General features: G+C 58.6%; 4 protein-coding genes across 10 annotated transcripts; 3 read left to right on the forward strand and 1 right to left on the reverse strand.

Moving 5' to 3' along the window:
- Nucleotides 1–168: 168 nt before the first annotated feature.
- SHC1 (SHC adaptor protein 1) lies at nt 169–9,990 on the reverse strand. Of its 4 annotated transcripts, none has more exons than XM_019431381.2 (13): nt 9,847–9,990; nt 6,369–6,536; nt 5,754–5,824; nt 5,185–5,248; nt 4,950–5,069; nt 4,664–4,717; nt 4,437–4,488; nt 4,138–4,264; nt 3,201–3,399; nt 3,044–3,113; nt 2,815–2,964; nt 2,434–2,672; nt 169–1,765 (listed from the first exon to the last, which is right to left on the reverse strand). In XM_019431381.2, exons 2-13 carry the CDS (start codon nt 6,531–6,533, stop codon nt 1,637–1,639), a joined length of 1,440 nt encoding a protein of 479 aa, XP_019286926.1. In that variant the 5' UTR covers nt 6,534–6,536; nt 9,847–9,990; the 3' UTR covers nt 169–1,636. The 4 variants fall into 4 exon arrangements, with proteins under 4 accessions (XP_019286926.1, XP_019286925.1, XP_019286924.1 ...); XM_019431380.2 differs by lacking the exon at nt 9,847–9,990 and adding an exon at nt 7,866–8,289 and having other exon boundaries at nt 2,815–2,946; nt 6,369–7,797; XM_019431379.2 differs by lacking the exon at nt 9,847–9,990 and adding an exon at nt 7,866–8,289 and having other exon boundaries at nt 2,815–2,949; nt 6,369–7,797.
- Nucleotides 8,367–13,474, forward strand: CKS1B (CDC28 protein kinase regulatory subunit 1B). 2 transcript variants are annotated; one of them, XM_019431388.2, is made up of 3 exons: nt 8,367–8,588; nt 12,213–12,340; nt 12,956–13,474. In XM_019431388.2, exons 1-3 carry the CDS (start codon nt 8,488–8,490, stop codon nt 13,006–13,008), a joined length of 282 nt encoding a protein of 93 aa, XP_019286933.1. In that variant the 5' UTR covers nt 8,367–8,487; the 3' UTR covers nt 13,009–13,474. The 2 variants fall into 2 exon arrangements, with proteins under 2 accessions (XP_019286933.1, XP_019286934.1); XM_019431389.2 differs by lacking the exon at nt 8,367–8,588 and adding an exon at nt 10,259–10,400.
- A 4,446-nt stretch (nt 13,475–17,920) lies between these two features.
- FLAD1 (flavin adenine dinucleotide synthetase 1) lies at nt 17,921–23,219 on the forward strand. 3 transcript variants are annotated; one of them, XM_053908738.1, is made up of 8 exons: nt 17,921–18,079; nt 18,576–18,769; nt 20,197–20,941; nt 21,567–21,714; nt 21,989–22,087; nt 22,172–22,361; nt 22,842–22,915; nt 23,021–23,219. In XM_053908738.1, the coding sequence occupies exons 2-8, from the start codon at nt 18,689–18,691 to the stop codon at nt 23,154–23,156; spliced, it is 1,473 nt and encodes a 490-aa protein (XP_053764713.1). In that variant the 5' UTR covers nt 17,921–18,079; nt 18,576–18,688; the 3' UTR covers nt 23,157–23,219. The 3 variants fall into 3 exon arrangements, with proteins under 3 accessions (XP_053764713.1, XP_053764711.1, XP_053764712.1); XM_053908736.1 differs by having other exon boundaries at nt 17,958–18,079; nt 18,544–18,769; XM_053908737.1 differs by lacking the exons at nt 17,921–18,079; nt 22,842–22,915; nt 23,021–23,219 and adding an exon at nt 21,057–21,172 and having other exon boundaries at nt 18,228–18,769; nt 22,172–22,318.
- Nucleotides 23,220–23,557: 338 nt separating this feature from the next.
- Nucleotides 23,558–24,115, forward strand: LENEP (lens epithelial protein). Its single transcript, XM_019431390.2, has one exon. The coding sequence runs from the start codon at nt 23,639–23,641 to the stop codon at nt 23,900–23,902; it is 264 nt and encodes an 87-aa protein (XP_019286935.2). The 5' UTR covers nt 23,558–23,638; the 3' UTR covers nt 23,903–24,115.
- The last annotated feature ends 1,963 nt before the right edge of the window (nt 24,116–26,078 follow it).

Raw genomic sequence — 26,078 nt, forward strand, 5'->3', positions numbered from 1 at the left:
GAGGGGCGGGGCCCGGGCCGGACCACCCGGAGCCGGAGCCTGGGGGGAAGGGGGGAGGCTGGAGATCCCGCTGCGGGAGGGGCCGCCCCGCCTCCCCCTCCCCCTCCCCCACTCCCACCCTCGCCCGGCCGCGGCCAACCACAAGCAGCAGGGACCTTGAGGCCGAGGTAGAAGAAACAGGGACTTTAATAAAGAGGATTTCCCTTTGGTATAAGTGACACCCGCGAAGACACCCAAACAAAAAGGCGAGGACGAAGACCGTGGAGACACTCCCCCACTCCCAGTCCGCAGGCAGGGCCCCCAGCAGCAGGGCTGGCTCCCGGGGTGGGGGGGCGGGGGGCGTCAGCCTGACACCGAAGCTCAGAAGCTCAGGTCGTGCACTAGGCCGCCTGGCCTCCGGGAGGCCCAGGCTTTCCTAATCCCGGCTCGCGATCCACCTCCAAGGCCGCAGCCTCTGGCGGAAAAGATCGTGCCCAGGCCAGGAGGAGGGAAATGCTAGTCCTTATAAAAGGGCTTCGAAAAGGCAAAGAGGTGATGTGTACATGTAATTGACTATTATCATTCTGTGCTCCAGATAAGCCAGAGAAAACAAATAAGGAAAGTAAATCCACAGCCATAAAATATACGCGTATAAAATCAAAATAAGTGTAGTTCCAAATCTACAGATGGTATTTGGGGATTGTCTACTGCTTTAGTCTCATTGCCCTCCGTTCCTGCCTCCACAAACCCGCAGTTACCAGTTCAGGAGGCCTGAATCCTGTCACACACACCCCCCCACCCCCGCCCCAGCAAGAGGCAGGGAAGAGGCTGCAGGACCCAGGGCGACGCTTTGGCTGTAGAGTAGAACACGCATGCAAATTGGGAGGTGGGGGAGGGACTTACAAAATGTATATACAGACCCCTTGGGTGAGGGGCCCCCCCTGGCCAGGAGGCACTGAGCAAGGGAGGGGTCCATCTCCCCACTGGCCAGGGAGTGCGGGGGCTCTGAGGCAATCTCTAAGGGTTGCATTTTCCCCGGGGACAGGGGCCAGCTGCCATTCCTGCCTCTGCTCTCCCAACCTAAACTGGGGTGGAGGTGGAGTGGGTGCTGAGCAAGGAGAGGACAGGGTCCCCGAAGCCAAGGTGTCAGCACTCCCATCCTCGACCTCAGGGGCTCAAGAACTCTTTGCATAAAATCTCTTCAGACCTAGGATGGTCAAAGGCACAAAGTTTAACCACCGGGAGGGAGAGTTGTTGAGAGGGATCTGAGCCCAAGGGTAGACCAAAGGTGTGATTCGTTCCCCCTTCCCTAGAAAGGTGATTGCCCCATTAGGCTTTTCCCATTTCAAGGAGGCACGCTGCCCAGGCCTCAAGCACCCACCTTCTTGGGGAAGGGGGTATCAGATTGGCACAGGAGAGGCCCAGGGAAGGGGCTACTCTGTACATTAATACTTTGGTAAGGTTCGGGGAGAAACAGGATTCTACCCCAGGCTTCCAACAAACCCTCTCATTCAGCCGATGCTGAACCGTGTCCACACTACTCCCAGCTCCAACACAAGGCCCAGCCCACAAAACACTCCCAAGTGAAGTCCTGAGAATCAAGGAACAGGGTGGAAGGGGTGAGAGGGCCCCTTCGGGGAGAAAGCACTTTGCTGGATCACAGCTTCCGCTCCACAGGCTGCTGGAGACATAGTTCACTGCCCGCAGAGATGATGGGCAAGTGATTGTCCACGTGGTAGCTGATGAGGTGGCTGACGCTCTCAAAGCGGTGATCCTTTGTCCGAACCTGGTGAGTGTAAAGGGAGAAGGTCAATGCAGGTGAAGAGTCAAAGTAAGACCTCAGCCCCCAAGGCTGAGGAAGCCGGAATATTCAAGAGGGTTGAAGAAGGAGAAAAGGATGGCGGGATGGGAGGATTGTCAGTCCTGATCACTGAAGCTTCTCGAGAAGGAGAGTCCGGAGCTGGCCCCGGGAACAGACAGCTCAGTGAGCTGGGAAAAGGCAGAGGGGACGTCTGCCCAGGAACCGTGACGCTGAGGGCTATCTACTCCTCTTCTGACCCGGGAGGTGACACGCAGTGCAGAAAAGACAGGGAAACGAGACGGAGACTGCTCTAGAAAAGAGCCCAAAGTTATGAGGGGCAGTGGAGCAGTGCAGAGACACAACAGGACACTGGTCTGAGCCCTGAGTCTGGAGGACCGGGGGCGGCTCCTCTCCAGGACGGTTTCCTCATTTGTTAAAAGAGGGGCTCAGGCAAGAAGAACACCTTCCTGCACAGATGGGCTAGGGGGCTGGGGCTTTGCAGGCTGAAAGGAACAGAGCTCAGGCCCGGGGGTGTGAGGGAAGGAACCTGGACTGCTGGAGAAGGGTGCCTGCGCACAAACGCCAAGCAGGGACAGTAGGAAGCAGTGAGGGAAGAAGGGGGCCGCAGCCTCCCGCCTACCCCCACCACTCACCACGCCCTCCGGGTCCACCAGGAGCAGGTGCTTGGGCTGCCCACTCTGCAGGCCGGTGAGCACGTACTGGCCCGGCGTGGTCGTGCTTTCCCGCACCAGGAAGTCCCCGTTGAGCTGCAGCAGGGCCTCGGCCTCCCGCCGGCTCAGCTTCCCGTGGAACCAGGGCTCCCCTCGCAGCTGCTCGGCCATGGCCACTGACTGGGGAGGTGGAGGCACGCGAAGGGCATCCTCGAAGGGCTCTGGGGGTGCAAAGAGAAGGCTAAGAAAGGCAGGGGGCACGACACACGCCAGGACCCAGACCTCCCGGGAGGAAGGCGCAGGGCAGAAGAAGAGGAGCCAAGTGGGAAGACAGCCATGCAGAGAGGAGAGGGGAGCACTCACTCATGTCAAAGAGGTCTCGGGGCGCGCTGCCATTGATGGCAGGATTGGGGGGCCCGGCCCCACCCCCTGCTTGCCGGGCCTTGTCTAGGTTCTGGACGTTGACGTAGGAAGGATCGTCGAAGAGCTCCCTACCTGCTGAGGAGAGAGAGGCTTCACAGTGACCCCAGTCCAGCCTCCTGCGCCCCGACTCCGCCCCCCCCCCCCCCCACCGCCCCAGCTCCCTTCACACCTGGGCAGGGCGGTGGAGGTGGCATCTGTTTGCGAATTTCTGGGTCTCCCCCAACAGGCTGCCCCACAGGCTGCGGGGACAAAAACAAGACATTGCCAGAAGCCCAAACCTGCTACTGCCAACCCGGGCCCAGCCCACCTCCTTCCGAGCCACTTACCAGCGTTGCTCCCAGGTGGCTGGGGGTCTGGACCCCGGGTGGAGTGGGTCGAGCAGCCCCGGGGGGAGCTCCTTCCCGAAGCCTCATGTCCACCACTCCCCCGAGAGGCGGCTCCTTCCCCGGGAAGTCATTATAGTACTGGTGGTCAGGTGGCTCTTCCTCCTCCTCGTCCCAAGCCGAGCCATCAAAACCAGCCATCCTGAGAGGGGCAGGAGAGAGGGAGGGCACAGACGGTGGCCACGGGCTGGGCGCTGCCTGCGGGGTGGGCCCAAGGCCAGCTGTTTTCTACACACAGCCAGCCGCACCACCCTCCCGGGGGCCCTGCAAGTAGCTATTACTTCCTTCTCCAAAGTTAGAGACGAGAGAGGCCGGTCAGAGCCGGAGAATCTGCCCGAGGCTTCACAATCACACGGCGGTGGAGCAGAGCCACAGAATCGGATTCGACCCTAAAGTTCACACCCTTGGTTGTTATGCTGTCTCCCGAAAGGGAGGGGAGGCACAGGGTAAAAGGAAAGGATACGATCCAGACTAGTTTAATCTCCTCCAAATACTCAATAGCTACCAGCCTAAGGCAGGAAGGAAAGGTAGAGATCGTGGGAATAAAACATCCTCCTGCACCCCAAATTCCTGATGGCTTCCACGGGCAGGAAAATGAAAAACCAAGGATGGCCAAATGGGCAAGAAAAGAGAAGCGCACTGGCACCAAGGTGGCTGGGGATAGAAAGGTCCACGCAGGCAGGGACGGTGGGGGCGTGGAGTCTGGCACGTGAGAAGAGGAACCGGCCTGCAGCAGGCAGGATACATTCTCCAGATGGCCGCGGGCACACAGGTTCCATGCCCCGACCCCCTCTGAGCTCGCGTGTGGGCAGTGGAGCAGACTCGCTCTCTCAGTTCCGGCCTGGGGCCCGGGAGCCGCCCCACCCCCAGACCCGCTCACCTGTCGTGAGGGGTGACCAGCTTGGGCGGGTTCCTGAGGTACTGTTTGAAGCGCAGCTCGAAGGCCTGGCCGATGGTGCTGATGACGTCCTGAGCAAGCCCTTCGGGACACTCCAGGATGTGGCAGGCTGCGGGCACAGCACAGGCTGTCGGTGAGCTCGGGGGCGGACTGCTGGGGGGGGGGGTGGCGGGGGCGCAGACAGGGCCCTCGCCTTCCAGGGCCCCCGCTTGGCTCCCCAGGTCCTGCTCACCTGCCTCACGGACAGCCGGCCCCACCCAGCGCTCCCCACCGCGCCTCACCTCTCTGATTGACCGGGTCTTTGGCAACATAGGCGACGTACTCAGCTGTGTCCTGGGGTCGGGCAGGGTCAGAAGAAGCCACTTAGCTCAACTGTATAGCCCCGCATCACCCCCACCCCCGACAACCTGGTGCTTTTCAGACACCACACCACCGCTTCCAGCCAGTGTCTCCCCAGCGCCTGGCCCCTACTCTGCCCCCACCACCTGTGCCCCGTTCGGCCACTCACCGGGTCCCCACCGGACGCAAATGAGATAGACTGCATGTGGTGGTTGGCGATGATCTGAGGGTCAGGGCGGGGGACAGAGGAGGGGAATGAAACACGTCAGGCAGCCTCAGGGCCTACCTGGGCGACCGCAGCCCCGAGCCCTGGCGGCCGGTCCCGCCCTTCTGGCCTCTCAGCCCAGGCCCTTCTAAGCTCCTCCTTCCTGACTGTCCTGGCTCCTGGCACTGTGACCAGGTCCTGCTCGGCCCTTCCAGCAGTGTTTCTGGCCCCCTCGCCCAACCCCACCAACCTGTTTGCAATCTGCGGCCATGAGGTTGAGGCTGCTGGTGGAGACGGTGAGAGTGATCGGCATTCCTGCAAACTTCAGGTTACTCCTCCCCAGAATGGAGCTGAGTGGGCGGCCACAGGGCTAGGGGAGGGCCCAAGGCTCTCAGAAGCTGCGGTTCCCCACCCCAGGAAAACCCCCCCCCCACCGCCACCCCATGTTTCCCAGCAGCACCTCCAGCCCCACCGGCCCCGGGTACCTTTCTCCTCCTTGTTGCCCCCTTCGCACCGGGCACAGCCTCACACACCAGACTGATGGCCTCCCTGGGGAGAGAGAGGTCCTCAGACCCAGGGCCTGCCTCCCACTCAGCTTGGGCTGCCATGGGGCAGGGGGAGGGGAAGACCAGGCCAGACTCCAGGGGCACTCCAGGCTCTTTGTCGTGGTGGATTGAATTAAGGGCCTTTAATATTTGATGACACGGAGAGGCCACTTCCTGGCTGATTGGGTTAGGGCCTCAGCGGGCCCGGCCCCACCCCCTTCCAGCTAGCGAATGATCCCTCCCCTTCCCAAAGGCAGCAGTCACCGACCATCCGACCATCCGCCCAGCTTCCACTCAGGCTCCAGCTGCCAACTGGGGCTTTGCCACGGCCCCCGCAGCTCCCGGGCCGGAGGAGGAAGGATCCAGATGAGAGCTGCCTCTTTTCATTCAGACTCAGTCCCGCTCCCCTAACTTTCTCTCCATCCCCTTTACCAAAAGATAAGCTACCGCCTGCAAGCCACCAAGTGACCCGCGTCCCTCCTCCCCCAGTCTGCTCCCACCCCACTAACCTGGTGACCTGGGTGCGGGTGTTGAAGTCCAGGGCGCGCATCGACTGCAGGACCTCCACACAGCCCATGTACTGAGGGGAGGGGACCGAGGGTGACGGGTCAGCCGCCTCCCCTCACCCCTTCACAGAAAGCCCCGCTCTTTCCCCTCTGAGCCGCCAAGGGAAGAGTGAAGATGAAGGCATCTCGCCCACTGCCCGAGGCTACACCCCACAACGTGCAAGACAACAGGAAACGAGGGGAAGAGGCAGGCTGGGAGAACCTCATGCATCTGGGAAGAGACTCCAGAGGACAGCGACAGGCACGGGGCGGGGTGGGGGGGGGGGAGTGACATCTCCAGGGGGAGGAGACCGGAGGACACAATCCAGGGTCACTCATTCCAACACTTACTAGGGGCCTCCGCCACGCTGGGCGGCATGCTGAGCAGGAGGGGGGGAAGGGGGTGGGGGGGGGGGGAGTCACAAGAAGGAAGGGGCCCAGGGAGGGGTCCAGAATGGGAGAAGGGGCAAGAAAGGTTTGAGAAACAGGACCCTGAAAGCAAGGCGGTGCTGGGAGATGGGTGGGCAGAGGGACTGGAGGCTCTGGAGGGAGCGGGGAGGCTGGGGCGTGCTCACTCACCCGAACCAAGTAGGAAACCCCGGGTCCCATGACTTTGTCGTTGGGATGCAGCCAGCCCCGCGTGGGCTTATTGACAAAGCTCCCGTGGCGGGTCCACTCCTCGCCCCCCAGCTGGCCCCCTTCCACCCGAGTCCTGCGCCCGCCGCCTCCACTCAGCTTGTTCATGTCCTGGAGGAGGGGCAGGGGGCCTGAGTCTGGCGCGGCCGCCCCTACGATCCCCTCCCCATCCTCAGCCACCCTCCCTGGCTCCCCCTTTGGCCCCGGGCGCCCCCCAGCTGGGTTGGCCAGCTTCAGGTTGCTCATCCGGGGGAAGAAGGAGCACAGGGTGGTGGGACTCTCGTCCCCAGGCAGAGGGGGCAGGATAGGCCCCAGGGACGAGGCCGAGGGGGAAGGCGGCTCCTCCGGCGGGGTGGACCCCGAAGCCCCCTCCTCCAGCGGTGACAGAGACTCATTCCGAAGCGGATTGTACTTGGGCTTGGGGGGCAGGAGATCCATGGCTGGAGTGAGAGGGAGGCTGCTGCCCAGCCTGGCCCCCCTGCCGGTCAGGGCAAGGGGGCCAGGCAGGGGGCATCCCCAGGCCCTTAGCCTGACCGGACCTCTCTGGCCCAGGGATCTCAAGGATCCTGGGAAGGGAGAGGGTAAGTGGCACCAGAGCCCACCCCCGCTCAGACCCAGAGAGTTTCAGGCCCCATCCCCGCCCAGCGTGGAGCCTCTTCTCCGGCGGAGAAGAGAACAGGCTGGACCCAGAGCTGCCTGGCTCCTCCCCAGGGGCGGGGAGCTAAGCCGAGAGCCCAATCCTGAGGACAGTGCTGACTCACAGGCTCTAAGGGGCTGAACCCCCACCAATGCCACAGCCCCGGACTCGGCAGGGACAGAGCTATGCGTGTCCCCACCCTGCCCCCAGACAAACACCAGTAATCGGGGAGGGGAGCAAAGTGGGGGTGGCAGGGAAGCATGTAGGAATGAGAAGGAAAGGAGGGAAATAAGGATAGGTCTGGATCAATCCCAACAGGACATGGGCAGGCCAAAGGGAGCAGGAAGCCACGGGAGAGTAGGGGGGAATGAGAGAGGAAACAGAGGCAGCTGGGGGTGGAAAAGGGAGGGGATCCCTGAGCTCAGCACGTCCCTTCCTGTCCTGGCTGAACACTCAAAGTCCCCCCTCCCGCAGCCCAGGCCAGGCTACCCCCACCGCCAAGGCACAGTGGGGTGGCGGCTCTAGGGAGCCTGGGTCATCAGCACCCTCGGCTACGACAGCTGTGGACAGGAGGTAAAGAAATGGGGAAAGGATGGCAGTGGCCCCAGTGGACGCAGAGGGGCAGGAGGAAGGGCAAAGCCTGTGTTGTAAGGGGAACAAAGTCCAACCTGGGTGGTGCCTCGGGGAACCACCTGGTAGGAGGTGGAACAGAGGTCAAGCTGACGGAGCCGCGTCCTCACCGTGGCACCCACCATGCCGAGGCACCCACCATGCCGAGGCACCCACCATGCCGTGGCACCCACCATGCCGTGGCACCCACCATGCCGAGGCTTAGCGGCCAGCACTCGTGTCTCCCCCCCACCCTCCACGGGCCTGGTTAGCAAAGCAAGCTGTCAAGGGTGGGTGGGTGGCAAGACACTGACACGAAGGTCGGCTCCCTGAACGCACTCTCTTGCAGTGACCAGGGAAGGTGCGGGTGTCCGCCAGGGGCAGAACGTGACTGAAGGACGTGGGAGAGTGAAACAGCTGTCCCTCCAACAGAAGCGGGGGTTACGGGCCACAAAGGGACTGAGGGGGCAGATGGCAAATCTGTGCCAAGGGGCGCCAGGGATGGGCTGAGGCTGGACGCAGGGAACAGCCCCAAACCCATCCCTCCCACCCACAGCTTCCTGCCACAGCTCTGCTTGAGGGGGGCCACGGAGGAAGATGGGGGGGGGGGTCAGCAAACAAGTAGCAAAAGATACGCAGAACCCCCACGTTCACCTCGGAATCATCGACTCTCAAATTTACTTAAGATAAGGGTGCAAATGATATGATTATAATGATTAATAATGCCACCACTTCACTCTTTCACCTGCCCTAGTCCTCAATCGAGGACAGCTTGGTCACTCCCGAGCACAATTCTATCACTCCACGTCCGAGAGAATGAGGATAGGCTTCGCCACAGCCTCACACCCCCCACACCTGCCAAGACGTCCTCCAGCCGCGGGAGCCCGCGGAATCCAGAGGCCGGGAACGAGCGACAGGTGTGGGCGTTCGGAAGAAAAGAAGGAGGAAGTAGGGCTTTTTAAATTTGCATAGGAAAAAAGGAGCCCGCCTCCCGGGAGTCCGGGTGGCCGGGTGTGGGGGTGAAGCCGCTGGTGGCTTCCCAGCCCAGCAGGGAGGAGGAGGAGGAGGCAAGTAGCAGGAAATGGCGAAAGCCTCAGGAATGTTTCCAGAAGGGAAGGCCGGGCGAGCGGGCCCAGGAGGAATGCCCAGGCAGGAACTCTGCTTAGGGGGAGGGGAAGGGCCAAAGGAGCGGTGGGGGTTGAGGAGTCCCTGCAAAAGGGCCACTGTCCCCTCCACCCCTCCAAGCCGCTGTCCCCTGGCAGCGGACAGCGCTCGCTCCTGTCGCACCCACAGGTCGCACACCGACAAACCCATGGCCCTACCAGCTCCCGAGGTGCAGGTGTGAGACCTACAGCTGTCCCTGGGGCGGAGTCGGTCCTGGGAGGGGAAGCTCCGGCAGCGGGGCTGGGAACCCCGGAGCAAGCCTCGCTCCCCAAGTCCAGCCCCCTTCACGCGGGCCCACCCTGGGAAGGGGGCAGGGGGAGGCCAAGGGCTGCCTCTAACCTCTCACCGCTCAGAACCGGCGGGGACACTTTGACGTCCCACCTGCTGGGGCACGAGCGCTCAGGAAAACGGAGCCCGAGGCCCAAAAGAGAAAAGGGAACTATGTGAGCCAGGGTCTTCGGAGCTGAAGACCGCGCTTCCGAGGCGGGGACCGGGGTCGCCCCCCGAGCAGCCCCTCAGGGGGCGTGGCCCCTAGGTCGCGGGCACCCGAGACTTCTAGCAGGCGGGGTGTCCGCTCAGCCCGACGTGGTTGGGGAGAGGCGGGGCCTCGGGGAGGCGTGGCTTCACGCGTCCCTAGCGTTCTTTGAGGGGCGGCGCTCTGCTCTTTCGAGAGATAGGCTCTTTGATGGACAGGAGTTAGCGGAGACCCGTCGCGAGGAGGCGGGGTCTCGGGGAATTGGAAGGACTACCGTCGGGTCTCTTGCACTAGGGCTTGGAAGCATGTCCGGGGGTGGGGCTTCCAGGAAAGCTGGGCGGCAGGGTGGGGTCGTGGACAATAAGCAGAAAACAAGTCGGGGTTCGGGGAGCCCCCTGAAGTTGGGGGGTGGGACTTCCGGGGAGGGGGTCTCAGGGGGCGGGACTTCTCCACGAAGACCGGAAGTAGGGTCCCGGGAGAGGGGTTCCGGGGTGGAGGAGCGGGTCACCTAAGGAGAAGGGAAAGGCCCAACTCACCAGGGCCTCATGGAGTCGCCGCACCGCACCGCGGCCCGATTTGGTTCCGGATCACGCTACTGTCTCCTTAGGTTGTCGTTCCAACTTTCTCCCCGGCCCGGCCTCCCTGAAGAAACTTTATTGCACTTACTTCCGGCCTCACTAACCCCTGACCCTCTACCTCGGTCCCTCCTTTACCCAGCCCACTTTCCCGAATCAGCCAATGGCAGCGCGAGAACGCGCACGGGGGCAGGGATAGCCAATTACAGGCGCTTTTTTTACCGACGCTCGTTCTTGAGGAACGTGAGAGGTGCACTCCAATAAGGACTCGAGGAGAAGCGAATCTAAGCCAATCCGAGGCTTGAAGGTAGAGCTGACCCGCCTTAAGCCAAAGGGACCAATGGGAAGCGCGGGCGGCGTGTTTGAAAGCGAGGCCAAAGTGGGTGGGAGCGCGTGCTGCTGGGAGTTGTTCGGTGGTTGGCGGCGCGGGGCTGACGATCCTCAGGCCGAGCGGTCATGTCGCACAAACAGATTTACTATTCGGACAAATACGACGACGAGGAGTTCGAGTACCGGTTAGTGCCGGCGCGGGGCCCACCGCGAGGTCGTGAACTTCGACAAGTGAGGGCAAGAAGAGTTAGGAACCGGAGCTGAAGCGACGGGACCGGCGCATGCGCGGGAGACCCGAGCCGCGGGCTGGGGACGGTCGCCGAGAGCGTACGGCGCACGCGCCAGGGCCTGGCGGCACCGGGGAAAGTAGAAAGTGGCGGACTCGGAGTGGGCGTGGCTAGGGGCTCTAGGCCGAAGGCCCCGCTCCCTCGGCGGAGCGAGTTGTGCTTGCCTTCTGGAGACTGCTGGTGTCGCGGCGACACCTCGGGGCCTCCGGGGCCTACTGAGAGGAGGTGGCCACGGATTCCTGCAAAGGGAGCGTGGGCTTGTTTCAGGAAGGGGGCTTCCAGGACCTGCGAGGGGGTGAAGCTGGCCGAGGGCTTTGAGGAAGGACTTGGCAGGGGCCTGCCGGATGCCCTTCGAACATTCGAAACAGTTACGGAGCGCCTCCAGGTGTTGTGTTAAGTGCGGGCATGAGCCCTGGCCTCTGCTCCCCACTGCCCGAGACGTTTGTGGAAACGCTGCAGGCGTCAGAGAGAGGGCGAGAAGGGACGTGATGGACATAGGTGCAGGTTATGTGGGAGCAACAGAGCTCGGCGAGGATGGTGAAGAAGGGGGTCCTTACAGAGCCTCGGAGTTTGGAGTTAATCCAACTCCGTGATTCCAGGTTGAAAGATTCGGGAAGACCAAGGATTCTGCAAATGAGGGCATGATCCTTGAAACAACTTCCTAGTTCGTGTCTTGTCCCCAAAATTGAAGAACGTGCAATGCAAACTTGCTTTGGTTGTGTTTCTCTTCCGCCTAGTGCGGGGCTGGGCCCTGTGGCCGGCTGGGTGCGTGCTGACAGGTGCAGATTCAGGACCGCGGTGACGCCAGCTGCTTGGGGAAGACCCGCAGCTCCGCTGGGGCCCGTTAACTTTTTCCTCCCCATGTGAACTAAGCGCTTACGGCATCTCTGTGGGACTAGGGAGAAGTCACGGGTTTCATCTCTCCGGAAGTTGTAGATCTTGGCAGTGGTAGCTTGGTTTAAGAGACAGCTTGTCGTGAGGGGGTCTGTTTGGTGCAGTGTGCCAGGGACTTGTTAGAATGTAAGCTATTTTCAGATACGTAGACTGGAATCCTGTCTCTGGGAAGCATCTCGGTTTCTAGCGCGGGGAGCGTTTAGTGTATTTTCACCGAGCACGATGAACTGTATCAGGATTCGTGGCAGAGTAATACTTTTTGGCCATGAAAGGAGACTTATCCTTGGTTAGGAAGACGAGGCGTTTCCCCAGGGAAGTCCCATGGCACATCCCTTCAGAGTCAGGAAAATGAAATCGAGCGTAGATTTAAAGGGTTTTCGTTGACCGTTCATCCTTTGTGAGGGCTCTTCCACACAGCGCTCTGTAAGAGGCCTTTCTTCACCGGTCCACCTCTAAACTACCCCTGTTATTACCACTCTGCTGTGGGGCTGCCGTTCTGTTGACTCCGAGTAGTCAAGCAGGGGACTGGGCTCCAGGAGGCCAGAGGTAGTGCATCAACAGCGCCTGGAAGTTAGGTGCTCATTCGCTCGCCTTGCTCATTAATTTGTGCTTTGTGATATACTTGCAGGGGGATTTGCAGAACTTGGCCTTTAATTCTAGCTGCCTTTACCCCACAATAAATTTATGTAAACTCCCTACTATCAGAAACCAATTTTTCCTTTCTTTCCTCTCTTGGCTTTGTATGTAAGCACTTGTCTAACGGACTGTCCCCAGTACTGATGTGAGTCCCCCCACCTGTCCATGTTTCTGTTACAGGCACGTCATGTTGCCCAAGGACATAGCCAAGCTGGTCCCTAAAACCCATTTGATGTCTGAATCTGAGTGGCGGAATCTCGGCGTTCAGCAGAGTCAGGGATGGGTCCATTATATGATCCACGAACCAGGTTGGTGCAGTGGCTGAGAGCAAGCATACGGGTTCCTTCACTGAGGGCAAGAGAGAGCGATAAGATCGCATAACCCAAAGAAATCAGGGGAAGGTAACGGTGGTTTATAGGTTCCTCACCAGCCGTCTAGAAAAACTGAAGTGACCAGAAGTAAGAGTAAAGTATCAGATGGGAAGTTCAGAGACAAGGTGTCACTGAAAAAAACCTCTTTTAATCTCTAACTTCGTCCGAGCGTAGTCTTTTTTTTTTTAAGGCCACATACACCCCGGAGGAGGCTGTGGCTCCTTCATTCTCCATCAGAAAGTGAGTTCTTGGACGTTATCCAAATAAGCCAAGGAAAGTGTATTTCTTGATAAGACACCAGACACCAAGCTGCCAGGCAAAACTAATAAAGGGCTCCCCCGGGGCTGCACAAACACGGCAAAAGAACTGATACTAACAATTCTGTACTCGGCAGACAGGCCCAGCTTTTGGGTCTGGTTCTAAGGCCACGTGCTGACGTCGTAATTTAGTCGTGAAGATCTGATCGCTGTATCTGGGAGGTGCGGGTGGGAGACCGTAGGCTGTGCGCAGACGAGTGTGAGCTTGCCTCTTAGGTTTCGCTCGCTCTTTCAGAACCTCACATCTTGTTGTTCCGGCGACCACTGCCCAAGAAGCCAAAGAAATGAAGCCGGCAGCCACCTTTCGGCCTCAGGCTTCGCACAGCTGTCCTCACGTGCTAACGACATCTTCGGATGACATTATTCCACTGCCTTCTTGCTTCCCACTTTGATATTGAAAGGATGTTCAGACCGTTTGACTGTGCCGGTGACCGCTTCGCCTGAGCCAACAGCAGCACGGCCCGGCCGGCTGAGCGCCGTTCGGGCCGCAGCCTCGGCCGAGTGTGACCCCAGAAGCCCCGCCGAGCTCTGTATCCTGCAGAACACACTTGGTAGAGGGAGGAAGCGGCTCCTCTAAGCATAAGGCCGTGGCCGTTGCAGGGATTGCGTAAACTTGCCGTTTTGTTTCTTCCTGCCAGGTGTTGTATGTTGTGTGGTGGTCCATGTTTCATTGTACTGGAAACTGTCCGTTTTATTCAAGAAACCTGTTCCGTGTTAAAAAGCCTTGATTAAAGAGGAAGTTTTTACGATCTGATTCTTTGCTTGTCAAGGTCTCCCCTCTTGGGGTCGCTGCGAGCAGCACCCTGTTTGTGGTGGTGCCCCCTTCGCTTAGATAATGAAGCCCAGCTCTTTGCTAGTAATGAGGGTCGTTTCAACATTCGTGTAACTGGTTTTTAACCTACTTCAAGCAGACTTTCTGTCAAACACCTGAAACGATATGCTGCTCTATTAGCCTGAGCTAAAGGCTGTCCGGAGACATCACCTCAGGAAAGCAAACGAACTGTTTCCTACAGCCCGGGATGGCGCCTTCACTGTAGTCCTGGTATGTGAAGGGCACGAGAGGGTGAAGGGAGGAGGCCGTCAGCCAGAGGCTGCTCTGTGCCCCCTTCCTGCCCGGCCCAAGGCTCAGGCACACCTGCGGGGAGTGGAGGGCAGCTCCTGCTGTTTTTCCTGGCAAGTTCTGATGCCTGAGCCGACCCTGAGAGATGTTGACTTAATTGGTCTGGGGTGTGGCCTGGATGTGGGAATTTCAAGCATTTTTCTGCAGGTAGCTGGAGTACCAACCTTTGGGGAAACAGGTAGAAGCTGTAGTTGTTTGAGAAAACATCTCTCCAAGGGGCCCCTGGCTGGCTCAGTCGGTGGAGCATGCAACCCTTGACCTCAGGGTCGTGAGTGCGAGTCCCATGTCGGGTGAAGAGATTACTTCAAAATAAAACCTTAAAAAGAAAAAAAACAGAAAGAAAGCATTCTTCCAAATAATAGCTTACCCCCTACTTTTAAAAATCACAGCAGTGGGGCGCCTGGGTGGCTCAGTCGGTTGAGCGTCCGACTTCGGCTCAGGTCACGATCTCGCGGTCCGTGAGTTCGAGCCCCACGTCGGGCTCTGGGCTGACGGCTCAGAGCCTGGAGCCTGCTTCTGAGTCTGTGTCTTCCTCTCTCTCTCTGCCCCTCCCCCGTTCATGCTCTGTCTCTCTCTGTCTCAAAAATAAATAAACATTAAAAAAAAATTAATTAAAAAAAAAATAAAGCTTTGGGGTGCCTGGGTGGCTCAGTCGGTTGAGCGTCCGACTTCGGCTCAGGTCACGATCTCGCGGTCCGTGAGTTCGAGCCCCGCGTCAGGCTCTGGGCTGATGGCTCAGAGCCTGGAGCCTGCTTCCGATTCTGTGTCTCCCTCTCTCTCTGCCCCTCCCCCGTTCATGCTCTGTCTCTCTCTGTCTCAAAAATAAATAAACGTAAAAAAAAAAATAAATAAAAAATCACAGCAGTACTAAATAAAGGAAATTATCTCCCTGCCCCCCCCCCCCCCATCATCCACCCATTTACTACTATGGCAGGAGTTCAGTTGTGGTCCCTGAACCAGAGCATGACTTCACCTCAAGCCTTGTTAGAAATGCAAATTATTGGACTCCACCCTAGACCTGCTGAATCAGAAACTCTGACGGTTAGGGCTAGCAAGGTTTTAACAGGCTCTCTAGGTGATTCTGGCGCCCACTCAAGCTTGAGAACCCACAGATAGAGGATTGGATCAGAGCTGTTGGGGGGGCTGGTGGGGAGACACTATCACCATTGCTAGTCAAGATGATGGATCATGTGACATTGTTAGGCAAGTGGGACTTTTGTTTTGCCTTTAAATTTGCTTTATAGGGGCATCTGGCTGGGCCAGTTGGTACAGCACAGAGCTCTTGATCTTGGGGTCGTGAGTTTGAACCCCACGCTGAGTGCGGAGATCACTTTAAAATCTTTAAAAAAAAATTTTTTTTTTTTTGAGCTGAGGTTCTTTTAATTGAAAAACACACACAGGGCTTATCGCTTGAGAAAGAAGAGTCTAGAAGTCTGGCTCTACCTTTTTTGTTTTGGGGTTGCTGGATGGCATCCCTTCCTTTTTCTTAGCCTGTTGTCCATCTGTAAAATGCATATCATCTATCTGGGGCTTTTGGAGAGTAAAATGAGGGTGGGTGTGGTTCGGCTGTCCTCCCAGTGATGCATGAATTTTATGTGTTTACTACAGAAAACATAGTCCAGGTACCAGCAGCGTCAGCATGACAGGAGAGCTTGTTAAATGCAGATCTCAAGCTCCCACCCAAACCTCCTGAATGGGGGAGACTTAATCAGCATATTAAAGTCCCAGATGGGGAGCCTGGCTAGTGCACTCCATACAGCATGCAACTCTCTCCTGGTCATCAGTTCAAGTCCCATGTTGGGCATAGAGATTATTTAAAAAAATTAAAACAAATTTTTAAAAGGAGGGTCCCAGATGATCAAACATTAAAATTTAAGAAGCACTTTTAGATCAAAGGCAACTGAAATGAGAGTAAGCTAGGATGATGTAAGAATCGAAAGTGGACACGTGGCATCCCCTAGTCACTGTCCTCACTGGTACCTAGAAGACCCAAACTGGCAAAGGTGATGTTCAAATTAAGCACTATCTGGACGGGGCGGCAGGGGGGGGGGGGGGAGGGGGGAGGGGGGGATAAGGCTTTTTCTTGTCAAGAGAGTTAAGTACATAGCTTTACCGTTTATAATAGAAATAAATGAAAGCTGGGATGCCTAGATTGCTCAGTGGTTAAGCCTCCGACTTCAGCTCAGGTCATGATCTTACGGTTCCTGAGTTTAAGCCCTGCGTTGGGCTCTGTGCTGACAGGCTCAGAGCCTGGAGCCTGCTTCGGGTTCTGTGTCTCCCTCTCTCTCTGCCCCTCCACTGCGTGAGCTCTCGCTCTGTCTCAAAAATACACATTTTTTGGCACAAAAACAGACACTCAGATCAATGGAACAGAACAGAGAACCTAGAAATGGACCCACAAACATACGGCCAAATAATCTTTGACAAAGCAGGAAAGAATATCCAATGGAATAAAGACAGTCTCTTCAGCAAGTCGTACTGGGAAAACTGGACAGCGACATGCAGAAGAATGAACCCAGACCACTTTCTAACACCACACACAAAAACAAACTCAAAATGAATGAAAGACCTCAATGTAAAACAGGAAGCCATCAAAAGCCTCAAGGAGAAAGCAGGCAAAAACCTCTTTGATCTTGGCCATTGCAACTTCTTACTCAACATGTCTCCAAAGGCAAGGGAAACAAAAGCAAACATGAACTATTGGGACCTCATCAAGGTAAAAAGCTTCTGCACAGTGAAGGAAACAATCAGCAAAACTAAAAGGCAACCGACAGAATGGAAGAAGATATCTGCAAACGACATATCAGATAAAGGGTTAGTATCCAAAATCTAGAAAGAACTTGTCAAACTCAACACCCAAAAAATAAATAATCCAGTGAAGAAATGTGCAAAAGATATGAATAGATACTTTTCCAAAGAAGACACCCAGATGGCCCACCAACACATGAAAAGATGCTCAACATCACTCATCATCAGGGAAACACAAATCAAAACCACAACGAGATGCTACCTCACACCTGTCAGAATGGCTCACATTAACAACTCGGGCAACAACAGATGTTGGTGAGGGTGCGGACTGCTGGTGGGAATGCAAACTGGTGCAGTCGTTCTGGAAAACAGTATGGAGGTTCCTGAAAAAATTAAAAGAACTACCCTACCACCCAGCAATTGCACTACCAGGTATTTATCCAAGGGATACAGGTGGGCTGTTTCGAAGGGACACATGCACCCCATGTTTATAGCAGCGCTGTCGACAACAGCCAAAGTATGGAAGGAGCCCAAATGTCCATCGATGGATGAATGGATAAAGAAGATGTGGTCTATATATACGATGGAGTATTACTCGAAATCAAAAAGAATGAAATCTTGCCATTTGCAGCTACGTGGATGGAACTGGAGGGTATTATGCTAAGTGAAATTAGTCAGAGAAAGACAAAAATCATAGGACTTCACCCATATGAGGACTTTAAGAGGCAAAACAGATGAACAAAAGGGAAGGGAAGCAAAAATAATATAAAAACAGGGAGGGGAACAAAACATAAAAGACTCTTAAATACGGAGAACAAACAGGGTTACTGGAGGGGTGGTGGGAGGGGGGATGGGCTAAATGGGCAAGGGGCACTAAGGAATCTACTCCTGAAATCACTGTTGTGCTATATGCTAACTTGGATGTAAATTACACAATAAATGAATTAATAAAAAAAAATAACTGCTGACAGGGAAGGACTTAAAAAAAGAAATAAACATTTAAAAAGAAAAAAATAAATGAAAGTTCCACGCACTAAAAAGTCCTCTCCAAGCTCAATGCTGATACTTGGTGTCCCTCCAAGGGCCAAGCGCTACAAGATAAATCCCCTTTGCCTAGAATTCGAGTCGGGGTTAAAGACCGCTAGCACTGCACACAAGAACCCGAAAACGGGACCGAGGTTAGAATCACACCTCCCTTTCCCGCCAGCACCAGGAGCAGCAGCCGAGGTCCCCCCCCCCTCCGTCGGCCCCGCCCCCGCAGTTCCGGGTGAGGGTGACCACGTGCTTGTCGCCCATAACAACCCCGCGCTGCTCCCGCCCCCGGGCTGGGGCTGGCGAGCGACGGCCGCCTGCACCCGTGGGCCCTTGGAGGCAGTCTGAGCGACAGCCGAGATGGCCAACTGACGTGGCAGGCGCGATCCAAGGCGGGACGCTGCGTGCGGAAGCCGCCCGGGGCCGTGCGGGAGCGGAGGGCGCCGGCCGGGAAGGCAGGTGGGGACCCGGGGCAGCTGGGCGGGCGGGGGCGGGGTGGCGGGGACGGGGACAGCAGGCCAGAAAGGGTGCGGGCCCCGGCGGTCCCGGCGCCTGAGCTCGGCCCGCGGCGGAGGGAGGGGCCGCGTTTAAAGGGGGGGGGGGGGGGGTCGAGACGCTTAAAGGGACCTGTCCCCAAAGAGGAGAGATATTTAAAGGTGCAGGCTGCCGGGCTGTCGCCGGCCAGGGGGGGCCGAGCTCGGCGCGCAGGAGACCTATGTAAAGTGGTAGGTGCTCGGGAGACCAGGACGCTTTAAGGAGACCAGAGCCAAGCTTGTGAAGAGGCTGGGATGGGGTGAGAACACGTCCGTCCGTGGAAGGCAGGGATAAAGGAGTCGCTTGTCAAGGGCCCGGCGAGGTCTCCCCCTAAGGAAAAAAGAACGTGCACTCCTGCTCTCCCCCAATGTCCTTTCTGGCTCCTCCAGGTTCCCTTGACCCCGGACCCCCCTGTTCCCAGGCTATGGCCCCCAGTGCCCTGTAGACCTGGCGCGACTCCCGTGCTTTCGACCCCCATTTGGGGCCCTGGGTGGCTACTGGAGGGCCTTGCAGAGGGGCAGAGAAGGCAGGACCATGGCATCTAGGGCCTCTGAACCTCCCTCAGGGCGCAGCGTGACGGCGGGCATCATCATTGTTGGAGATGAGATCCTCAAGGTGCGTCTGGGACAGAAGGGGGGTGTGTGGCATGCTTCTGTCCTTAAGATCCTGCTGCACGATCTGTTGAGGGAAGGCAGGCCAGGGCGGGAGCCCCCTTGCTGCCGTGGAGTCCTGGAGTGAGCCCAGCATGTTAGAGGGAAAGTGACCCTTGTGCTTTCCATCACTGTGTTGAAAACTTGTAGCAAGGTGGCTTCAGTTTGTCCAGCAACTTGATAGGAGTAGGAGGGGCTTCACAGAAATGACGGGGAGTCCGACTTGTGAAGGGGGTACAGGTGCATGTGTTATTGAAGAGTTACAGCCAGCCTGTTTGGAAAATGACCCAAGGCACTTGGCAGAGTGAGTAAGCGAAATAGAAGGAAACTACTGGACGGAAGAAATCCGTCGGATTCTTCTGAGCAATCGAGGGAAATCTTGTTAAAGGTCGTGGTAGGCGTCGGGTTTGAGGTAGTGATCTTGACCCTTCCTTTTTGAGTGCTTACTAGGGCCCGCGACTGTGCTTCTAGATCACATGTGCGGTTTTACTAACCCTTAGAACAATCCCCTGAGGTTCAATACTTTTATTATAAATGTCCATTAATAGATTATGAGACCGAGAAGCTAGCTTGTCCAAGGTTCCATAGCCAGGAGGTGGTAGAGGGGGGGATTCCAACCTGAGTCCCTCTTACTCCAAGTAACCCCTGTCTGCTAAGCTCTCTGGAGAGAAGTCGAAGGAGAAGGGGCTGCAAAGGAAGATCGTGTGCACACCGCAGGCAGCCTCAAATGTTCTGCAAAGGAATGTGAACTTTATTCTGTATATGTTTGGAAACAACACAGGGCTTTTGAGCCCAAGAGTGATGCAATCCCAGTAACACATTAGAAAGGTTAGTCAGAAGGCACTGGGCAGAGCGCTGGGGCTGGCGGCCGGGAGCCTGGCCAGGGGGCCTCGACAATGTCCAGATGACAGGTGCCAAGGACCTGCCCGGCGGCAGTAGGGACCAAGAGAAGAGAGCAGATGGGGAGACATTTCAGTACACTTGACGGTAGGAGGACCTCACTGGCGGTGGACAGTGTCTGGGGAGGCCACTGGCCAAAGTGACAACGGCCAGGAATACGGCAGAGATGCCCGATAGGTAGGCAGAACCAAGGAGCTGAAACCGTCAGGGTCGGGGAGGAAGTGGATGGGTCGTCCACATAGAATTGGCCACCGAATCCTCAGGCATAGATGAGGTCAAGGTCAAAGCACGGAGAAGGAGGCCCAAGGTGGCTCACGCGACCCCCGGCTGTTCACCTGGATTTTCTCACCCTCGTACCCAGTCCAGGCTTTAGAGCCTCACGAGGCAGCGTCCCCCAAAAGAGCACGATGCCCCACACGGCTGTCACCCCTTCCCCTTTGCCCTCGAGTCCTGCAGCACTGACACTCTCATCGTCCCCATCTCATCTCCCAGGGACACACTCAGGACACCAACACCTACTTTCTATGCCGGACGCTGCGCTCCCTGGGGGTCCAGGTGTGCCGGGTCTCTGTCGTACCCGACGAGGTGGCCACCATCGCGGCAGAGGTCACTTCTTTCTCCAGCCGCTTCACCCACGTCCTCACGGCAGGGGGCATCGGCCCCACTCACGATGATGTGACCTTTGAGGCGGTAGCACAGGCCTTCGGGGATGAGCTCAAGCCGCACCCCGAGCTAGAAGCGGCCATCCGAGCCCTCGGAGGGAAGGGCTGCGAGAAGCTGTCCGTAGTGCCCTCCTCCGCCCGCCTGCATTACGGCACAGACCCTCACACGGGCCGGCCCTTCAAGTTCCCGCTGGTCTCCGTCCGAAATGTCTACCTCTTCCCAGGCATTCCCGAGCTGCTGCGGAGGGTGCTGGAGGGGCTGCAGGGGCTGTTCCGAAACACAGCGGTGCAGTTCCACCTGCGGGAGCTGTACGTGGCCGCCGACGAGGCCTCCATCGCCCCCGTGCTGGCTGAGGCGCAGGCCCACTTTGGGCGCAGGCTCGGCCTGGGCTCCTACCCCGACTGGGGCAGCAACTACTATCGGGTGAAGCTGTCCTTGGACTCGGAGGAAGAAGGGCCGCTGGAGGAGTGCCTGGCCTACCTGACTGCCCGTCTGCCCCCGGGATCGCTGGTCCCCTACGTGCCCGACGCCGTGGGGCAGGCCAGGGAGGCTGTCTACCAGCTCGCAGAATCAGGTAGGGGCCTGGGGGCGTGGGGGCTGCACGTGCCCACCCCACCCCTGCCCAGGTCTCGGGAACGTAGGGTCTGAGAGAGGGGGGATAGCTCCGGTGCCGCCGGTCATTCTTCCAGTAAATGTCAACCTGGTGCCCGCTCCTGCCAGCACTGTGCTGGGTACCGCGGACCGAGCTCAACAGGACAGTGTGTTACACGCCACGGCCTTCTGGGCCGGCAGTGTAACAAGAAAGGTAGGCATCAGGCACGAGACGTCGGTCTCAGCGGCCTCCACGGTGGGGAGGTCAGCCTTGACCCGGGCGTATGTACGTTAAATACAGTCTGCTGGGCGAGTGTCGGACGTGTGGGCCGATGAGGAGGACTGGGCCCCACCGGGAGGTGGGCGAGAGCAAACAGGATGGGGTTTAGGGGAACGAAGGAGAGCAGGGCCCCCCGAGGGAAGACACTGAGGTGAAGGGTTCTGAATGGCAGGCCGGGACAGACTCTAAGAGCATGTAGGACTCCAGCCTTTACTCTGGGAACACTGGGAAGCCTGGAGAGGCTTCAGGCCGGGGCAGTGTGGCGCCCCCCCCCCCCATTGCCCTCTGACGGCCACGTGTACGTATCTTCTTGTCTGTCTCCTTGCAGGGTCTTCTCTGGGGGGGAAGGTGGCAGGCGCCCTGCAGACCATTGAGACCGCCCTGGCTCAGTACGACCTCAGCCACCTTTGCGTGGGCTTCAATGGAGGCAAGGACTGCACGGCCCTCCTGCACCTCTTCCACGCGGCCGTGCAGAGGTGAGCCCACGCCCCGGGGCGAAGGCAGCAAGGAGGGAGAGGGCGGCCAGGTGTGGTTTGGGAGGGAGGGAGCCGTGGTGACCTCTCCGTGCTCTTCCCCCGCCACGTTGACTGAGCATCTGACATCTGGGTGGCCCTGGGTGGCCCTGGGTGGACGTGTAGGCCACCGGCCCTGAGCACAGGGAGGTCACAGTCCATCCAGGAGCAGAGAGAACAGTGTGCGAGCTCTCTGGGGACATTGCTCGGCCAAGCCTGTGCGTCCTCCCCTCCCCAGGACACGCCCCGATACTCAGGAGCCCCTCCAGATCCTGTACGTCCGCAACATCTGCCCCTTCCCCGAGCTGGAGCAGTTCCTACAGGACACCATCAAGAGGTACGGAGGGCCTGGAAGTGTGGGCTCCGGGTGCGGCTCAGCAGTGCCCGCTTCTGACCCCCGCCCCGCCCCTCCCCTCCTCAGGTATAATCTGCAGGTGCTGGAGGCCGAGGGCCACATGAAGCAGGCCCTGTGTGAGCTGCGGGCCCGGCACCCCCGGCTGGAGGCCGTCCTGATGGGCACCCGCCGCACCGACCCCTACTCCTGCAGCCTCCACCCCTTCAGCCCCACGGACCCTGGCTGGCCTGCCTTCGTGCGCGTCAACCCGCTGCTGGTAACGGGGAGGGGGCCGCAGCGCCTCCCGTCTCCCGACCCCTGTCGCTTATCGCGTGAGGGACCCCCATCACCCAAGGGAGGCTGTGCTGCTCGGCCATTCAGCTTTCTGACCATTCTGTATGGAGCACCGATTCAGTGGCTTGTGCTTTCTACCTTTAGGCCTGCGCTGCCCAGGATGGCACCCACTAGCCTTGTATCGATACTCAAATTACAACCTACTGAAATGAAAGAAAGACCCCAAGCCGGTCCCTGGGGGGTGGCTTGGGGGTGGACGGAGACGGGCAAAGGTTTCCGTTTTGCGTTGTGTGGCCGCACCCAGCAGGCTGTGCCCGAGAATCCCGGAGAATCCCAGAGAATCCCACAGGAGGCCTCCCTCAGAGCCCGGGAAGCAGAAGAGCTCTAGGCGGGCCCCTGCCCAGGCGGCAGGCCGCGGTGTGGGAGGGGGGACTTTGTGACCCCACCCCACTCTGACCCCCAGGACTGGACCTACAGAGACATCTGGGACTTCCTGCGGCAGCTGTTTGTCCCGTACTGTGTCCTATATGACCGAGGGTAAGGGTGCTGGGAGAGGACGGGTGTCGTGGGCGTGGGGACGAGGTGGGGGCGCTGCGGTGGGGAGAGCCTGCCCCGAACTCGCCTGCCTCCTCCCTGCTCCAGCTACACGTCGCTGGGGGGCCGCGAGAACACCGTGAGGAACCCGGCCCTGAAGTGCCTGAGCCCGGGGGGCCAGCCCACCTACCGGCCAGCCTACCTCCTGGAGAACGAAGACGAGGAGAGGAACTCGCGCACGTGACCCCGAGCAGCCAGAGGGAGGCCGCCCTGGGGTGTCCCCTGTCAATAAACCGCCTCTTGCGTGCCCGGTGCTCTGCCTGTGTCTTCCTGCTCCAGGGGACGGGACGGGAGAAGCAGACGTGGGCCGGGCTCTGCCAGCTCCCGGCTGGCAGCGCTCCCTCTGAGGAACAGGGGCGGTGGGGGGGGCAACAGGGCGACGTGCTGGGGGGACGTACACAGAACACTCGGCAGGAGCCCACCGGAGGGCAGGGTCGGGAGCCACGCCAGCCCCTGGGGGAGAGGCACCCCGGGCAGGACGCCGAGGTTTGGAGAGCCAGGCTGGGAGAAGGGAAGCTGGGCTGGCCTGGCTGCGGAGGACAGAAGACGGGGTGTCTTCCCCCGCCCTAACCCAGCCCCCACCCCTGCCCATGGAGGCTGACTCAGCCCATTCGTGGGCCCAGAACCATCCCTGTGCTAGACCCCGGGGCCTTTGTCCCCATAGTCATGAGGTCTGAGGGGGTGGGGACGCTGCTGATAAAAGGCCCGCGAGACAGCTCTGTGCGCCTCAGAGCTGCGGCCCGTATGCAGCCCCGGACACGGCCCCTCGCCCAGGCCCTGCCTTTCTCCTTCAGAAGGGCCCTGTGGGGCACCGGGTTCCAGGTGCCGGTCATGAAGATGGGCACAGGATGGGAGGGCCTGCAGCAGACCCTGAAGGAAGTTGCCTACATCCTCCTCTGCTGCTGGTGCATCAAGGAACTGCTGGATTGATGCCCCCGGGACCGCCCCCGCCCCGCCCGCCCCTGCACCGCTCAGGTGGGCCTGGATCCGCCCCTTCCCCTCCCGCCCCGCACCCCGCACCACTCAGGTGGGTGGCCAGGGTCGCAGACCCAGGCGCAGGGCCACAGCTTCTGTGACAGAGCCCGCCTCCCAGCTTCCTGTTCTCTCCTCCAGTGCCGGGCCCAGCCCCCGTCGAGCACCACCACCCCCACCCCACCCCCGGCCCCCACCTCCAGGCCAGCTGTGCTTGACCAACGATGGGCCACAAACAACGGGGGAAGTATGGACCCTGCTTCGAGTTTGTGCCATGTGCCAGCCTCCGTTCCCGCCCCCACCTCTGCTGGACCTCCGGTGCAGGTGCACGGGAGCTGCCTGGCTGCTGGCCGGGACCCGGATAAGACTGCCGCGGGACCCGCACCGTGAGCCCACCGGCCCAGATGGTTGATTTTTCTGTACTCAGTGCCAGGAATGGGCTGAGGATCACTAAACTGTGTGTGCGTGCATGTGTGTGCATAAATGTATATGTATATATATATATATATATATATATGTATGTATGTATATACATATACCATCTGCTGTGTGCCAATCCTGGTGCTCTGAACACATCAGTGAACAAAACAGGCCCCTGTACTCACAGAGCTTATGTTCTGCTGGGCAGAGGCAGGAAATAAGATGTAAACAAAAAATAAGGATATAGATGTTCTATATAAAATAAATAGGCCTTGAGGCCAAACGTGCTAAATGTCTAAAAGGGACTCCAAACAACTCAGCACTAAAAGGGTCTTGGAGCCAGAGCCAGCGTTCAGACCAGGGAGGGAAGGAGATGGGCGCCGGGGCGGCCTGGTCGGTTGAGCGTCCGACTCAGGTCATGATCTTGCGGTTCATGGGTGCGAGACCCTCGGCAGGCTCTGTGCTAACAGCTGGGAGCTGGCTTTGGATTCTGCTGCCCCTCCCCCACTCGCACTCTGCCTCTCTCTCTCTCTCTCTCTCTCAAAAATAAACATTACCAAAAAATCATTTTTAAAGAAGGGAGGGAAGGAGGTTGTCCTGGATACAACCCACACTGAAAACCAGGTTTTCCGACTCGCTGGTTGGGGAGGGTGGAGGGTGGAAAGCCCAGGTTCCTCCCCCAACCGGTGGGTAGGGAGGGGTCCGGCTTGGGTGGGGTCCCGCGCCTTAAGCCAGGAACTCAAATAGAAGACGTGGCCTGGCCAGCTCCCTGCCTTGAGGATCTTGGGAGAAGCCCTGGGCCCTTGCTAGCCCCAAGCCCACGGGAAGTCGGGCCCCGCTCCCCCTGGTCACACATGAGGCTGCAAGAGAAAGGCACCCGGGTGGCCGCGCAGGTTCCTCAGGCTTGTCACCGTGCACAAGCACAAACAGCCAGAATGAGCACCGCTCCCTCTCTTCCCCTTGGCAGCTGAAACACACGCTGACCCTGAATCACGCCCAGCAGTGGCCACGCGTCAGCCACTGACACCATCTTGGTCACACTTCCCGACACGCCCACTCAGCCCCCCACAACCGCAGAGCCTCTTGGGGCCAGTTGTTGCCCCCTCCCTTCCGTCCTGGGGCACAAGCCTGGAGATGGTGTGTGGGACTCTCTCCTCACCCCAGGGACCAGCTTTTCCCAGACTTGTTAGTGAACTCCTTTTCCTCTGGGTGTGTTTTGTCTCTCTTGGTAAAGGTGACCCATACCTAGAGTAAGCAGTTCTGGTGAGAAGTGACCCCCCCCCCCCCACGACCACTCTCCCTGCTGGGGTGGCTCAGATTCAGCAGCCCCTGGGAGGGCATTTGGGAGAGAGTGCTGCACGCGCCTCGCCCTCCTCTTCCCTCGTTCGTGCAACAAATGTTAGGGAGCACCCTCTGTGTGCCAATCTCCGTGCTCCCGGCACCACCGCGGTGAGCAAAACAGGCCCCAGGACTCACGGAGCTTCCGTTCCAGTGGGCAGAGACAGGAAATAAAATGTAAACAAAACAATGGGAACATAGCTGTGATTAGAAGATGCGGGCTATGAGCTGGGGTGGGTGTGAGGCAGGTCGTGACGTGCCAGTGGCTCAGGGCAGGCTTAATAGCAAGAGCAGTGGAGAGAAGGGCTGGCCTGCGCGCGTACACATTCCTTTTTTTTTTGTTTTTTTAAGAGTTTTTCTATTTTTCAGTAATATC

Source organism: Panthera pardus, unplaced genomic scaffold, assembly GCF_024362965.1.
Source record: "Panthera pardus isolate Hobbes unplaced genomic scaffold, ASM2436296v1 HiC_scaffold_21, whole genome shotgun sequence".
In the NCBI taxonomy this organism is placed as follows: domain Eukaryota; kingdom Metazoa; phylum Chordata; class Mammalia; order Carnivora; family Felidae; genus Panthera; species Panthera pardus.

What these genes read in the sequence shown, in the direction of transcription:
- SHC1 (XM_019431377.2), bottom strand. Translation starts at nt 6,863, where the DNA reads ATGGATCTCCTGCCCCCCAAGCCCAAGTACAATCCGCTTCGGAATGAG. An exon ending in GGGCAACAAGGAGGAGAAAG is followed by an intron (nt 5,070 to 5,184) that starts GTACCCGGGGCC and finishes GCCCTCCCCTAG; the next exon opens with CCCTGTGGCCGCCCACTCAG. An exon ending in TGGCCGCAGATTGCAAACAG is followed by an intron (nt 4,718 to 4,949) that starts GTTGGTGGGGTT and finishes CCTGACCCTCAG; the next exon opens with ATCATCGCCAACCACCACAT.
- CKS1B (XM_019431388.2), top strand. Translation starts at nt 8,488, where the DNA reads ATGAGGATAGGCTTCGCCACAGCCTCACACCCCCCACACCTGCCAAGA. An exon ending in AGGCCGGGAACGAGCGACAG is followed by an intron (nt 8,589 to 12,212) that starts GTGTGGGCGTTC and finishes TTTCTGTTACAG; the next exon opens with GCACGTCATGTTGCCCAAGG. An exon ending in TTATATGATCCACGAACCAG is followed by an intron (nt 12,341 to 12,955) that starts GTTGGTGCAGTG and finishes TCGCTCTTTCAG; the next exon opens with AACCTCACATCTTGTTGTTC.
- FLAD1 (XM_053908738.1), top strand. Translation starts at nt 18,689, where the DNA reads ATGGCATCTAGGGCCTCTGAACCTCCCTCAGGGCGCAGCGTGACGGCG. An exon ending in TTGGAGATGAGATCCTCAAG is followed by an intron (nt 18,770 to 20,196) that starts GTGCGTCTGGGA and finishes CTCATCTCCCAG; the next exon opens with GGACACACTCAGGACACCAA. An exon ending in CTACCAGCTCGCAGAATCAG is followed by an intron (nt 20,942 to 21,566) that starts GTAGGGGCCTGG and finishes GTCTCCTTGCAG; the next exon opens with GGTCTTCTCTGGGGGGGAAG.
- LENEP (XM_019431390.2), top strand. Translation starts at nt 23,639, where the DNA reads ATGAGGTCTGAGGGGGTGGGGACGCTGCTGATAAAAGGCCCGCGAGAC.